The sequence below is a fragment of the Amblyraja radiata genome, chromosome 14, assembly GCF_010909765.2.
Source record: "Amblyraja radiata isolate CabotCenter1 chromosome 14, sAmbRad1.1.pri, whole genome shotgun sequence".
Classification (NCBI taxonomy): domain Eukaryota; kingdom Metazoa; phylum Chordata; class Chondrichthyes; order Rajiformes; family Rajidae; genus Amblyraja; species Amblyraja radiata.
In genome coordinates this window covers 51342414-51357870 of record NC_045969.1, presented here as the reverse complement: position 1 = coordinate 51357870, position 15457 = coordinate 51342414, and the positions used below count along the sequence as shown (strand labels likewise).

The following is a 15457-nucleotide window of genomic DNA, read 5'->3' as shown; positions in this document are numbered from 1 at the left end:
TCCGTAATCTTCTCAGGAAGTAGAGGCGCTGATGAGCTTTCTTGATAATTGCATTAGTGTTCTCGGACCAGGAAAGATCTTCAGAGATGTGTACGCCCAGGAATTTGAAGCTCTTGACTCTTTCAACCATCGACCCGTTGATATAAATGGGGCTGAGGGTCCCCCTCCTACTATGTGGATAAATGTGAGGTTATCCACTTTGGTGGCAAAAACAGGAAAGTAGACTATTATCTGAATGGTGGCCGATTAGGAAAGGGGGAGATGCAATGAGACCTGGGTGTCATGGTACACCAGTCATTAAAAGTAGGCATGCAGGTGCAGCAGGCAGTGAAGAAGGTGAATGGTATGTTAGCATTCATAGCAAAAGGATTTGAGTATAGGAGCAGGGAGGTTCTACTGCAGTTGTACAGGGTCTTGGTGAGACCACACCTGGAGTATTGCGTACAGTTTTGGTCTCCTAATCTGAGGAAAGACATTCTTGCCATAGAGGGAGTACAGAGAAGGTTCACCAGACTGATTCCTGGGATGTCAGGACTTTCATATGAAGAAAGACTGGATAGACTCAGTTTGTACTCGCTAGAATTTAGAAGATTGAGGGGGGATCTTATAGAAACTTACAAAATTCTTAAGGGGTTGGACAGGCTAGATGCAGGAAGATTGTTTCCGATGTTGTGGAAGTCCAGAACAAGGGGTCACAGTTTAAGGATAAGAGGGAAATCTTTTAGGACCGAGATGAGGAAAACATTTTTCACACAGAGAGTGGTGAATCTCTGGAATTCTCTGCCACAGAAGGTAGTTGAGGCCAGTTCGTTGGCTATATTTAAGAGGGAGTTAGATGTGGCCCTTGTGGCTAAAGGGATCAGGGGGTATGGAGAGAAGGCAGGTACAGGATACTGAGTTGGATAATCAGCCATGATCATATTGAATGGCTGAATGGCCTACTCCTGCACCTATTTTCTATGTTTCTATGTTTACTCTTTCCAAAGTCCACAATCAGTTCCTTGGTTTTGCTGGTGTTGAGGGCCAGGTTATTGCGCTGGCACCATATGGACAGTTGCTCGATCTCTCTTCTATACTCTGACTCATCCCCATCAGTGATACGTCCCACAACAATTCCCCAGTCACACAGCCCCCACCTCCCTCGGCCGTTGATGCTGAGCTCAAAGACCTCCCTGTAGAAGATGAGGCTCCGCCAGCAATCACCACCCCCCCTAGCACTCGCCCCCTTCCAGCACTCCTCACCCCCTCCCCCCCAAGCCTGCACTCACCCCTCCTCCAGCATTCATCTCTCCCCCCTCTCCCGCACTCACCCCGTCGTTATCGCAGCTCCGACGCTCCACCAGTAACTCCGGCAACCGCGGGACGTCGGGCAGGCTGGTGGGCGTGACGTAAAACGTACGGACGTCGAGTGGGTGAGGGGGGCGTGACGCGGGACGTCGAGTGGGTGAGGGGGGCGTGACGCGGGACGTCGAGTGGGTGAGGGGGGCGTGACGCGGGACGTCGGGTGGTTGAGGGGGGCTTGACGCGGGACGTCGGGTGGGTGAGAGGGGCGTGACGCGGGACGTCGGGTGGGTGAGAGGGGCGTGACGCGGGACGTCGGGCGGACTGTGCGACGGCCCCACTCTACCGGAAGCTGACCCGTGGAAGCGGGCGCGAGCAGCCGTTGAAGTCGGCAGAGATACCAGAGGAGCTCTTCTATAATCTTTGGGTGTCGGTGTCAGGCGGCCTCACCGCCGCCAGGAGACGGCTCAGCGTCGGTGGCAGCAGTGTAATTATCCGCGGACACAAGGCCCAGCTGCCTCAGTAATCGCAAGAGCTCGGCGCCGGAGGTAGGGTCGGCAGTGGCCGGGCTTCTCTTACTTCAAGTAGCCCCGCTGAGTTACTCCAGCATTTTGTGTCTTATCTTCGGTGTAAACCGGCATCTGCAGTTCCCTCCTGCACCCTGCATCCCCCCCTCTCTACCCCGTCCCTTGTCGTTGTACTGGTGACACAAAATGCTGGAGTAACTCAGCGGGACGGGCAGCATCTATCTGTGGAGAGAAGGAATGGGTGATGTTTCGGGTTGAGACCCTGGGTTGTGAGCTGCCCAAGTGAAATATAAGATACTGTTAACATATGAGGTTCAGCCAACAATGGACTGTTTCCTTGTTGATTGTTACTTTTTTGTATATCTTTCATTCATTTGTTCAATATCTGTATATAATCACCATCTATATATCTTGTTTTTTCTTCCCGGCCCCCGCTCCCACATCGGTCTGAAAAAGGGTCTTGACCTGAAATGTCACCTATTCTTCCTTCGCTCCATAGATGCTGCCTCACCCGCTGCGTTTCAGAATCAATCTTTATTGTCATTGTGCAGTGTACAGTACAAAGACAACGAAATGCAGTTAGCATCTCATCCAGAAGAGCGAACATAGAATAATGAGCAGTAAAGAAGCAGGGAAGAAGCTGTTCCTGAACCTGCTGGTCCGGCAACGGAGAAACCTGTAGCGCCTCCCGGATGGGAGGAGGGTAAACAGTCTGTGGCTGGGGTGAGAGCAGTCCTTGACGATGCTGCGCGCCCTTCGCAGACATCGTTTGCTTTGGACAGACTCAATGGGGGGGGAGTGAGGAACCGGTGATGCGTTGGACACTTTTCACCACCCTCTGCAGTGCTTTCCGGTCGGAGACAGAGCAGTTGCCATACCATACTGTGATACAGTTGGTAAGGATGCTCTTGATGGTGCAGCGGTAGAAGTTCACCAGAATCTGAGGAGACAGATGGACCTTCTTTAGTCTCCTCAGGAAGAAGAGACGCTGGTGAGCCTTCTTGACCAGTGTTGAGGTAATTGGGTGTCGGTGTCGGTGTCAGGTGGATCCAAGAGAGATCATCGGAGATGTTGACCCCCAGAAACCTGAAGCTGGAAACACGTTCCACCTCCGTCCCGTTAATATGGATGGGGGTGTGCGTGTCGTCCCTAGACCTTCTGAAGTCCACAATGAGCTCCTTGGTCTTCTTGGAGCTAAGGGCCAGGTTGTTGTCAGCGCACCATGCTCCCTGTTGGCCGACTCATTGTTGTCGCTGATGAGGCCAATCACCATTGTATCATCTGCATACTTGATGATGATGTTAGTACTATATACAGGTGTGCAGTCGTAGGTGAAGAGGGAGTAGAGGAGGGGGCTCAGCACACAGCCCTGTGGAACGCTGGTGTTCAAGGTGAGGGTTGAATAGGTGTGGTTGTCTGACCTAACAGACTCGGGTCTGTTACTTAAAAAGTCCAGTATCCTGTTGCAGAGGGAGGGGTCGATGCCCAGGTCGCTGAGTTTGGTGATCAGTTTTGAGGGGATAATGGTGTTAAATGCTAAGCTATAATCGATGAACAGCATTCTCACGTAGGTGTCTCTGTTGTCGAGGTGGGAGAGGGCGGAGTGAAGTGCCGTTGAGATGGCATCCTCCGTACTCCTGTTCATCCTCCGTACTCCTTCTTCTGAGGGTTTCGGCCCGAAAAGTTGCCTATTTCCTTCACTCCATAGATGCTACTGCACCCGCTGAGTTTCTCCAGCATTTTTGTGTACCTCCGATTTTCCAGCATCTGCAGTTCCTTCTTGAATAAAAGGATAAAAATAAATCAATTTTTGTGTACTGTTCTAAAGGTAGTTCTGCTATGAAGCGAATGTTTGTGTTCCCAGGAAACTCGGATTATAAAAACAATTGTGTCGGTGGGATGAAAGGGGCTTTTGGTTTCTAGTGTTTCAGAATCGATCAATAACAAAATTAGTTTTCTCACAGGATTTTGAAAAACAGGAGGCTTCAATAGTTGTACGTTGATTTTTGTTACTGAAAGCCTAAAATGTTGAAGGCAGTATGCTATATTGTCAAGTCAAGTTTATTCGTCACATACACATACGAGATGTGCAGTGAAATGAAAAGTGGCAATACTCGTGGACTTTGTGCAAAAAGACAAACAAACGAACAAACTACAAACAGAATGGAACAGAATCACATATTCTTTTACATATTAATTATTGTGGGCGGAAGGAATAAGGGAAAAAAACAGCAATTAAAAAAAAAGCAGTAGAGTGGTACAGTAAAGTTAGTCTCTGGTGAGATAGGAGTTTACAGTCCTAATGGCCTCTGGGAAGAAACTCCTTCTCAACCTCTCCGTTCTCACAGCATGGCAACGGAGGCGTTTGACTGACCATAGCAGCTGGAACAGTCCGTTGTAGGGGTGGAAGTGGTCTCCCATGATCTTATTGGCTCTGGTGTTGCACCTCCTGATGTATAGTTCCTGCAGAGGGGCGAGTGAAGTTCCCATAGTGCGTTCGGCCGAACGCACTACTCTCTGCAGAGCCTTCTTGTCCTGGGCAGAGCAATTCCCAAACCAGATTGTAATATTTCCGTACAAGATGCTTTCCACAGCCGCTGAGTAGAAGCACTGGAGGATCCTCGGAGACACTCTGAATTTCCTCAATTGCCTGAGGTGGTAAAGGCGCTGCCTTGCCTTACTCACGAGTGCTGCGGCGTGTGATGTCCATGTCATATCCTCAGAGATGTGGACTCCCAGGTATTTAAAACAGCTCACCCTATCTACAGTATCCCCATTTATCCTCAAAAGTGTGTACGTCCACGGATGATGTGCCCTCCTAAAGTCCACGATCAGCTCCTTAGTTTTTTTGATGTTCAAGAGGAGGCTGTTGTCCTGACACCAGAGTGCCAGATCAGCCACCTCCTCCCGTAGGCCTTCTCATCGTTGTCTGAGATCAGGCCCACCACCACAATGGTCTAATACAATTTATGTACAAGTGTCAGTAGAAACAATTGTGTGTCAATTTCAATTGTGAAACTGACTGTTAAGAGACATTGATATCTGATTACTGCACGAAGTTTACATGGAAACTTGTTTTCCTCGAAACGTTTTATCCCAAGGAGCTTTTTTACTGCTTGTCATGGTTTTCTAGTTCCCAATTAAATTTGTGTTATAACCTAATAGTGTTTCCTAATTCATCAATCGCATAATACCTAAATAGCCTATATAGCAGAACTACCTATATGTATGTGTCGAGGTGCTTTTATTCCTCTACAAACGGCAGATCTAGTTTTGTGTCTCCACTTATTGTTGTTCTTATTAGTCACGTGTCTTTTGATGTTGTTCATTACAATATTTTGGAGATAAGGTTACCATAAGCAACTTTTATTTCTATCTATATTCTGACTTAAGGACAAAATCGATTTATGGATGTCTGTAAAAATATAACCGTTTGTTACCCAGGGGTGGCCTATATTGCATCTGTGTTATTCTTCTGGATTATTTCCATGCAATGTTGGCAGCTTCCTGATAAAAACCTAGAATCAATTATGTTAGAAAGAGGGGAATATAGTAATTAAAAAAAATAATATTTAAAGTCAGTTCTCATTCAAATTTGCGTAATTTAGTACAGGTGTAGAACATTTTTAGAAAAATATATTAACCAGCTTCATGGTTTCATTTAGAAATACGACTCCAAAACTTAGTGTCTGTACCAGGATGTAGAAAAAAGCCTTCATATAATTTAAAGTATTTTTAAATTTGTGGTTTATTTCAGGTGAGCATTATATTCTGTGTTTTACAGGTTAGACTTGGAAAAAATGGCTGGCAGCTTTTATTTTGTTATAGTTGGTCACCATGATAATCCCGTTTTTGAAATGGAGTTTCTTCCAGCAGGCAAAATAGAGCCCAAAGTAAGTATACAGTATTTACCCACAAGTGCATTCTGTGCCCTGGCATGCTCAAGCTCCATAACGGCAATTGTACATCTCACGATTTCCTACAGCTTCATGGATGACTTACTGATACAGACACACAATTTCAATCAGAAATTGTGGTTTGTTTGGAAATACAGCACAGAAACAGACCCTTCGGCCCACCAAGTTCGCACCGACCAGCGATCCATGCACATTGAAACTATCCTACACACACTAGGGACAATATACATTTACACCAAGCCAATTAACCTACAAACCTGTACGTCTTTGGAGTGTGGGAGAAAACTGAAGATCTCGGAAAATACTTACACAGGTCACGGGGTGAACGTACAAATTCCATACAGCGAGCAACCATATCAGGATTGAACCCGGGTCTTTGGTGCTGTAAGACAGCAACTCTACCGCTGGTTTATTATGGGGCTTTCTCACGGGGTGACTTGACGCAAGAGGTAACCAGAGTTGAACATCGTGGGAACCTCGTACGATAACCGTACGGCATTCGTGGACCACCGTGGCGCTAACGGCAGGTACTCGTGTAACTTGTTGATTCGGGAGAAAATTCAAGCAAGCTTGAATTTCTCCAAGAGTGACTTGTACACTTGTGGTTGAACATTGAAACATTATATGGACGTAGTGGCCAGTGCGATATCCGTAATAACTCTTGCGTTTACCATGGGAACTCCTGCGAACGGTGAACCCGGAAGCTGGACAGAGGGGACAGAAGGTGAGTAAAAAAGGTGGTCTCAATATCGCCAATGGAACATGTGTCCATCGAGGACGTCCCACATCCACATACAGGAAGTTGTAGTTATGATCAACCACCGCCAAGAGTACAATTGAGTGGAATTTCTTGTAATTGAAATAATTTGAGCCACCTCTGGGTGGACAACGAATTGCCACATGCTTGCCATCCAAAGCCCCACATGTATGAGCAAAGTTCCAACTGTTTTCAAACCCCAGCGCCACTCTCTTCCACGCATCTGGTGTACTGGGGCATTCCATCACTTCAGCTGCATAAAATTTGATGATCGCCTCACAGGTTTCTCGAACAATACCACAGATGGTGTTGGTGGCGACAAGAAAGTTGTAAGATAGACTTTTATAAGAATCGCCTGAGGCCAAGTAGCGGAGGGTGATTGCTATGCGCAACCCTGGTTCCAGTGCCTTTCTCATTACAGTGTCAGTCTTCTTCAGCAGAGGTCCCAAATTATTTTTCAGCTCATTAAAGAGCTCGGGTGAAATTCTGACAAAGTTTGTGAATGCACTTTTATCCTCTTCGCACAGCACATTAAGCAGTTTATCATATTGTCCAAATAGAGGTCTCCGTTCAAAGATGGGCTTCACCCAGTGAGACTTCCTCTTAATTCGCTTTTTAATTAATCTCACCCTTCTGCCTTCACGCAAGCGTCCTCGATTCACATAGAGGGCTGCTGCATACAGCGCGTCAATGAAAAACACCACCATCCTGTACTCGAAACTACTTAGTACAGGCATGTCTCCAAATGAGCCAATTCAACCAAGGGAGGATATTTATAGTGTGTGAAAAAAAAAGTGACATCATTTGTGCCACGTGATGATTTAACAACACTTCACAGTTCACAATGTTCATTCAAGATTTAACGGGAAAGCTCGGGAGACGGACAAGTCACTCGCACAAATAACTGAAATGCCGAGTACCTGTGGGAACTCTTTATCTACCCCCCCGTTATATCGTGTGATATCGTGCTAGACCACGACCACTTCACTCTGGTTACATCTTGCGTCAAGTCGCCCCGTGAGAAAGCCCCATTAGCTCCTTATTTTAGACTTGCCAGACAGACATTTTCTGTACCATCCATACATCCATAAGTGACTAAATTAAATTAACAACTAGATGAACCTTAGTCCATGTTGTTAAGAGTGGAATAGCCATTGCCCAAAATATTAATGAGTACAATCCTTTCAGCAGAAAGATGGAGGAGACTTCTGTTGTTAAGTGATGCACTTCTCAAGTAGCTTGAGGATCTATCCATTTAAACTTCCATTTTATCCGCTGCAGTGAGATTGTCTGAAGATAAAAAAAAATGTATAAAAGCTGTAGTCTGAAGAATGATCCTGACTCAAAATGTTATCTGTCTGTGTGGAAGAAATTAATTTAGAGGGAAATTAAGGGAAAATGAAAAGCGGAGACTTTATTGCATGATATCGTGGAGAGATGGCGGCAGAAAACTGCTCACCAGTTCTCTGACCACTTTTTTACTACGGTCTGTTTTCCACCTGAAAATCTACCCGATTTACTGAGTTCCTTTAACACGGCAGGTGTTGAATAGCTGAAATTAAAGCAATGCTCAAAACACTCAGCAAGACAGGCAGCATCAGTGGAGAGATATACAAGGGTTAATGTTTCAGGGTGAGGTCCTTTTAACAGGACTGCGATAAAGGAAAAAAAACATTAGGATCGAGTTGCAGGGATGGATAGTACGTGCAGAATATCTCGGGTGAGGGCAAGGATGCTCGTGGTAAACAAGGTTGATGGATTAATGGAAGCGGATGGTGAAATAGAACATGCTCCTTTATTCGGAGAAGGAATGAAATGAGGGCATTTAGAGGCTGAGAACACAGACAAAGGAATGTAAAAGTTCCAAAATGTGGAGGTGTGGGACATTCCCAGCAATTCAGCAATGTGCCGGTTTGAGAGAAAAAACTGAACCGATATCCCAGATGGAAATTTGGCCAGTTCTGATACTGATAGAACATTTGTAGAATTTGAATATGAAGGCTACAATTTGCCCAGAAGGAATATGAGGTGCTACTCCTCATGTTTATCTTGGGCCTCATTATAACAGTGCAGGAGATCACAGACTGAGAGGTTGGAATCAGATGGAAAATGAAAGTGGCCGGAAGCTCAAGGCTTGCAGATGCTCCACAAGGCAATTACCCAGTATATGTTAATACTAAAGACTGCATGCTATATTGTTTAATATAGAAGCGATTGTTTGCCAATTTCAATGACCAACTACTGTGAAACTTACTGTTCTCATGAAACATTGGTGTCTGACTGTTGTGTAGGAAGTTTACAGGGAGACAGTTTTCTTCCAGAAACCTTTTATCCCAAGAAGCTTTTTTTTCTGCTTGTCAATTTCCAAAGTAACTTTAAATGGTTCCCTTGTTCCCAATAGAAATTACATTATGACCAAATAGTGTATCCTAATTCATTAATCGCTTAATGTGCAACAGGCCTGATGGATACTTGTATTTTAGCACAACTACCTGTATGTGCAAATGTTTTTGTTCTTAACAAATGGGAGACCTAGTTTCATCTCTCCACTTTTTGTAATCGTTCTTATCAACTTTGTCTTTTGATATTGTTCATTCATTACAATATTGTGGAGAATAATCCTGTTGGTAAGATTTTAGACTCCATTATAAAGGATGAGGTTTCTGAGTACTTCGAACTACATGATAAAGTAGGCCAAAGTCAGCATGGTTTTATGAAAGGGAGATCTTGCCTGATGAATCTGTTGGAATTCTTTGAGGAAGTAAATAGCAGGATAGACAAAGGAAAGTCAATGGATGTTGTTTATCTGGATTTTCAGAAAGCCGCACGTGAGGCTGCTGAAGAAGACGAGAGCCCATGTTATCAAAGGACAGATACTAGCATGGACAGCAGGTTGGCTGGATGGCAGAAGGCAAAGGGTGGCAATAAAGGGGGCTTTTTCTGGTTGCCTGCCAGTGACTTGCGGTGTTCCGCAGGGATCAGTGCTGGGACTGCTACTCTTCACGTTGTATATCAATGATTTGGATGAGGGAATTGAAGGCTTTGTGGCCAAGTTTGCAGATGATACGAAGATAGGTGGAGAAGTAGGTAGTGTAGAGAGAGATCCTCAATTCCTCTACTCTGGGGAAGAGACTGTGCATCTACTTGATCTATTCCTTTCATAATTTTATACGCCTTTATAAGATCACTTTTCATCCTCCTGCGCTCCAAGGAATTGAGTCCCAGCCTACTCAACCTCTCCCTATAGATCGGTCCCATGAGTGCTGGCAACATCCTAAATCTTCTTCCATTTCCTTGTTATAACGCTGTTTGGTTATATCACTTGAGTCCAATAAAATTTGCCTTCCTGCATTTTAATTCTTCTTTGACATTGTCTTTTTTGCCTATGTTAAATCTTCAGATTTTATCAGTGCTACTAAATGGCATGGCAATCGATACTTACTTGCCTAGTTTCACTCCCTAAAACTAAATCCATAATGAATCCCGCTAACTAATGCAAACCAAATCCATTTTCAAGATAATTATAAAAGGATTATTGCTGCGTTATTTTTAAAGGTCGTTTGTTGGTTGAGTGCATGCATAAATTTTCTTCTTCCTAACAGGATGATCATCGACACCTCAATCAGTTTATAGCTCATGCTGCCCTTGACTTGGTGGATGAGAACATGTGGTTATCCAACAATATGTACCTGAAGACTGTTGATAAGTTCAATGAATGGTTTGTCTCTGCATTTGTTACAGCTGGCCATATCCTTTTTTTTTCCGAGTGAACCTTTTCTAGGTTAAAGAGAATTAACATTGTTTTTCTGCATTGCTAATGCTCAGCAGGTTGCACATTGTCTTGCATTGGTACATTCACACTAAGTGAAATATTTATGATTGTGTACATAGAATTAGAAACATAGAAAATAGGTGCAGGAGTAGGCCATTCGGCCCTTCGAGCCTGCATCACCATTCAATATGATCATAGCTGATCAAGGCAGATCATGGCTGATTAGGTATGAAAGAGTAATCTTTTGCCCCTTTTGTTATCCTGCCAAATCAACGATGTGGTGTTTTGAAATCCTACCGTATTTATTAAAAATAAAAAAATTGTTCATTGCTCTCATTGGCATAGTTCATCTAATTTTCTATTTTAGCCACTAATGTTTTTCTGATCAAGCTGTGCACACCCACTGGATTAATCCGTTTCAGTTGGTGTGTCATCCAATATTATTCACAAGTAACTAGAAAATTATTTCAGATAAGCCCTTCAGATGTACACAAAGGACCATGTAACATTTGTACCATAGGACAGTCAGGCAATGACCATCCCCAATGGAAGAGAACATACCCAGGGCCTTGACATTCAAGGATATACCCAGGGCCTTGACATTCAAGGACATTACCAGAGCCAAGTCAACCCCACAATCATCATCCTCAAGTTAGTTGTTGTCCAGAAACTCAAGTGGGCCAACTATCATGGCTACAAAAGTAAGTCTAATATCCCAAAGGCTTTACACCACCTACAAGGCTGCAAATCAGAAGTGTAATAAGATGCTCTGCATTTAGACTTTACTTTAGACTTTAGAGATACAGTGTGGAAACAGGTCCTTCGGTCTATCGACTTCACGCTGATCAGAGATCACCCCCGTGCACTAGCATTATCCTACACACTAGGGACAATTTATCGAAGCCAATTACCCTATAAACCTGCACGTCTTTGGAGTGTGGGAGGAAACCCGCACGATCACAGGGAGAATGTACAAACTCCGTGCAGACAGCACCCTTAGTCAAGATCGAACCCGGGTCTCTGTCGCTGTAAGGCAGCAACTCTACCACTGAGCTACCGTGCAGCCTGGATGATTGCAGCTCCAACATCTCTCTCGTTCAACAGCATCCAGGACAATGAAGCCCACTTGATGAGCACCCACCACTGACCACTCTGAGTATTCATTCTCTACACCATCTACATATTGTGACCGCTGTTTAAACTATGTACAAAATACACCACTCATTCGGGTTATTCTGACACTGCCTCCAAAACCCAAGACCTTTTCACCGCGGACATGAGCAGCAGGTGCATGAGAAGCAGTTTCAGGTTCACTTCCCAGTTGCAAACCGTCTTGACGTGGAACTATATTACCGGTTCTTCATCAAGGCTGGGCGAAAATTAAATAGGAGTAGGAGTGCCTTTGTGGTCAACTTGGCAGAGCTTTCTTTGAGCAGCTTGACTTGCTCTAATAATTTAATGAAATATCACATGTAGCTGTTTTGAGTGGGCAAGAGAAATGCAGCTGTGTGCTGAAAAAATTATGTGAGCATTTACTACTAAGGTTTTGTTATTTTTCTTAATTCCTCTACACATATGAGATTCATAATGTTGCACGATGTTCGGCAAGAAGATGGGATAAAAAATTTCTTCAATGATGTCTATGATTTGTACATTAAGGTAAGTAAATTTTGGTTCTACTTTTGTTCTCCGAAGGGGACAATTGTAAGATTACTGTTGAAATTTAACGTGTAATTTTGATTATAATTTCTCATTCTGCGCATGTAAAAGGATAGACAGTAACATTTAAACATGAAGGTAGACACATAAAGCTGGAGTAACTCGGCAGGTCAGACGGCATCTCTGGAGAAAAGGAATAGGTTGCGTTTCCGAATAGGAAACGAGGATATAGACAATAGGCGCAGGAGTAGGCGATTCGGCCCTTCGAGCCAGCACCACCATTCAATGTGATCTTTGTTGATGATCCACAATCAGTACCCCGTTCCTGCCTTCTCCCCATATCCCCCTGATGCCGCTATCTTTAAGAACCCTGTCTAGCCCTCTCTCTTGAAAGTATAGAGAACCGGCAGAGAATTCCACAGACTCACAACTCTGTGTGAAGAAGTGTTTCCTCATCTCCGTTCTAAATGGCTTACTCGTTATTCTTAAACTGTGGCCCCTGGTTCTGGACTTCCCCCAACATTGGGAACATGTTTCCTGCTCTAGTGTGTCCAAACCCTTAATAATCTTATATATTTCAATAAGATCCCCTTTCATCATTCTAGACAGTGATATAGAGATATAGAACAAATGAATGAAAAATGTGCAAAAAAGTAATGATGACAAAGGAATCAGACCATTGTTAGCCGTGGGCTAGGTGAAAGTCCCACCATCTATTTCTCCTTTCCCTTTCCCCTGACTGTCTGAAGAAGGGTCTCGACCCGAAATGGTACCTATTCCTTTTCTCCAGAGGTGTCTGACCCGCCGAGTTGCTCCAGCTTTTTGTGTCTATATTCAGTTTAAACCAGCATCTGCAATTCCTTCCTACACATTTAAACGTGATAGGCTTGCAACAAGATTAATCTGAATGTATTATCTGATGTTTGTATTAGCATAATGATTATAAAAAATGATTTACTACAGCCTCAACATGGCTGTAGACGATAGAAAGCATTTCTTGTCAAGTCTTGGGAGAAACGTTGCTGTTTCTTGCCACAAATTGGTATAATAGTTGCAGTTTGTTCTTTTAATGATCCTCTAGCCATCATGTCTTTTATATCATTTTTAGTTTATCGTAAATTAACTGGATGCCTCTTTTGATCTGATAACTTTGGATTTCTGTAACTTGTCTGATTACTATTTTGTTTTTTTTTAGTTTGCTATGAATCCATTTTATGAACCCAACACCCTAATTCGATCAACAGCATTTGATAGAAAAGTTCAATTCTTGGGAAAGAAGCATCTGCTGAGTTGAAGATTTCTAATTATTAGATGCCATTCTGTATATTAAATTAGTACACACAATTTTATTTTATCAATTCTGCTGTCACTTAAGTATATAATGTATATGTTGGATTTTGACATCACTGAAATTGAAGTTCAATATCACATCAGTTTGTTTAGATCCTCAATTGAAAGTACATGTTGTTGTAATTGGACCCATTTTTGTCCGCTATGTATATATTGATATGGGGATGGTACTGTATGCAACCTGTACTTTGATTATAGAACTTATTCCTATTGTCAAGCTAGTTACACTGTTTCATGTTTACTTTCAAAGAACCTGTTTATTTTTTTCATGCCAGTTGTAGTCACCTTTTTATTCTCCTACATATTGCATTGACTTCAACAAAGAAATGTTCATCTTTCATCCAGGGTTATTCTATTTAACTAAAAATAACATTGAGGACAATATACATGCCCAATAAAGATGGAATGGACCTGTCCTCCCTGGCTTTATTTTCTCTGCACCCAAGGACTATAGTGCCACAGCTAATATTTGCTTCCCACTCAGATTAGAAAGTTACTATGCTGCTGAAGGCTTTACGTTTCCATTTTAGAATTCTATTTAGCAAAAATGAATTTTGAATTGTGATTACATTCTTAAGAAAGGGAAAATAATGTGACATTTTATCTCTCTAGAAAAATGGTTTTCCTAATTGGGCAAGGACTTTTCAAAATTCAGCCCTCTGGTTCTTAACACAACTTTAACATGTAGGTTAGCTGCCTCTTGAGCAAGATGCATGTGGCTAAATTGGTGACTTAAGGGCCTGTCCCACTTGGGTGTCATTTGCGCGTCACGCAAGTGGGGCGTGAGGATTTTGGAATCCCAAAATCCTGGGGCACCGCACGTCACTGCCCAATTCTCATCACACGTCATGCGTCATGACGTGCAAATAACGCCGAGGTGGGACAGGCCCTTTAATGATATGTCTGAAGGCAAATAGTAAGGAACTACTCAACAGAGCATGCATCATTTATAGAGAAAAATAGTTAAAATCGCAGGTTGATCATCTTTCATCATAACTTTGGAAAACATTTCAAGTTGCAGAAATCAGGGTTCAAGTGAATGGCAATGATCAGGTAAAGACCAGGAGAATGAATGACACAACTGCTGATAGAGGATGGTGAATAATAAATTGTCCATCCAGAAAAGGTCTAAAGAGGAAACAGCAAATGAAACTTAATAATAATAATAATTTATTCATTCGAACAAATATACATTTGAACAAAATGTTATTCCTCACGGGGTTGAGGTGCAAGGTGCATCATGGTTGATGTATGGTGCCAGTGCAGTGCATGTGTGTGTTTTAGGTGAGATGTGTGTGTGTGTGTTGGGGGGCAGCAGGGTTTTCATCATTCTAACAGCCAGGGGAAGAAGTTGTTGGGCTTGATGCTCCGGTACCTCATGCAAGTCAGCAGAGGGGTAAAGAGTCCATGAGAGGTGAGAGGAGTCCTTTATAATGTTGGAGACTTTTCGGAGGCATCTTTTGTTGAAAATGTCCAGAAAGGATGGTGATCTCCACTGTCCTGACTAATCATCCAGGGTCTTCCGCCCTGATGAGGTGCAGTTCCCGTACCAGACAGTGGTGATAGTAGAAGAACAAATAGTACAAGATAGTAGCAAACTTTCAAATAGTAGAAGAGCAAGGGACACAGATGGGGGTTGTGGAAAGGAAAGTGCAGGGAATGTCTGGGGGGGGGAGGGGGTTACTGCCATAGTTCATTACTGAAATAATTGAATTATAGTTGCGTTCAAAAGGGTGCAAATGTGTTCAGTCAAAGCCAATCCTTAATATCTTTGCTCGGTTGGTTTTCCACGAGGATGGGGTGCGTTGGAGACGGGAAAAAGGGTCATCATTGGGGTTTTATCCACGAGGAGGGGGTGCGTTGGAGACGGGAAAAAGGGTCATCATTGGGTTTTTCCACAAGGAGGCACTGCCATTGAATTTCCCCCTCTGAACGCACTGCCATTGAAAACCCCTCATAAAGTCCCGGCTCTGGAACTCTTTATCCAGAACTGCCGCCGCGACGTCAACCGCCTCAACTTCTCCACTCCCCTGTCTCACTCTAATCTTTCCCCCTCTGAACGCACTGCCATTGAATCACTCCGCAAAAACCCAGATTGGGTCATCAAACCAGCCGACAAGGGAGGTGCCGTGGTAGTCTGGCGCGTCGATCTCTACAAAGCTGAGGCCACGCGCCAACTCTCGGACACCTCCTC

General features: G+C 43.6%; 2 protein-coding genes across 4 annotated transcripts in view; one reads left to right on the top strand and one right to left on the bottom strand.

The window, feature by feature from the left end:
* Positions 1–1385, bottom strand: part of ofd1 (OFD1 centriole and centriolar satellite protein) — a 92023-nt gene extending 90638 nt beyond the window's left edge. For 2 of the 3 annotated variants that reach the window (XM_033033346.1, XM_033033347.1), the window contains exon 1: positions 1311–1375. The gene's annotated coding sequence lies outside the window, so the exon portion shown is untranslated. Of the gene's footprint in view, positions 1–1310 lie in introns of all 3 variants that reach the window. The other variant, XM_033033345.1, reaches the window with a different exon arrangement.
* A 228-nt stretch (positions 1386–1613) lies between these two features.
* On the top strand, positions 1614–13679 carry trappc2 (trafficking protein particle complex subunit 2). The gene is made up of 5 exons (XM_033033344.1): positions 1614–1829; positions 5593–5701; positions 10085–10229; positions 11828–11913; positions 13109–13679. The coding sequence occupies exons 2-5, from the start codon at positions 5609–5611 to the stop codon at positions 13205–13207; spliced, it is 423 nt and encodes a 140-aa protein (XP_032889235.1). The 5' UTR covers positions 1614–1829; positions 5593–5608; the 3' UTR covers positions 13208–13679.
* The last annotated feature ends 1778 nt before the right edge of the window (positions 13680–15457 follow it).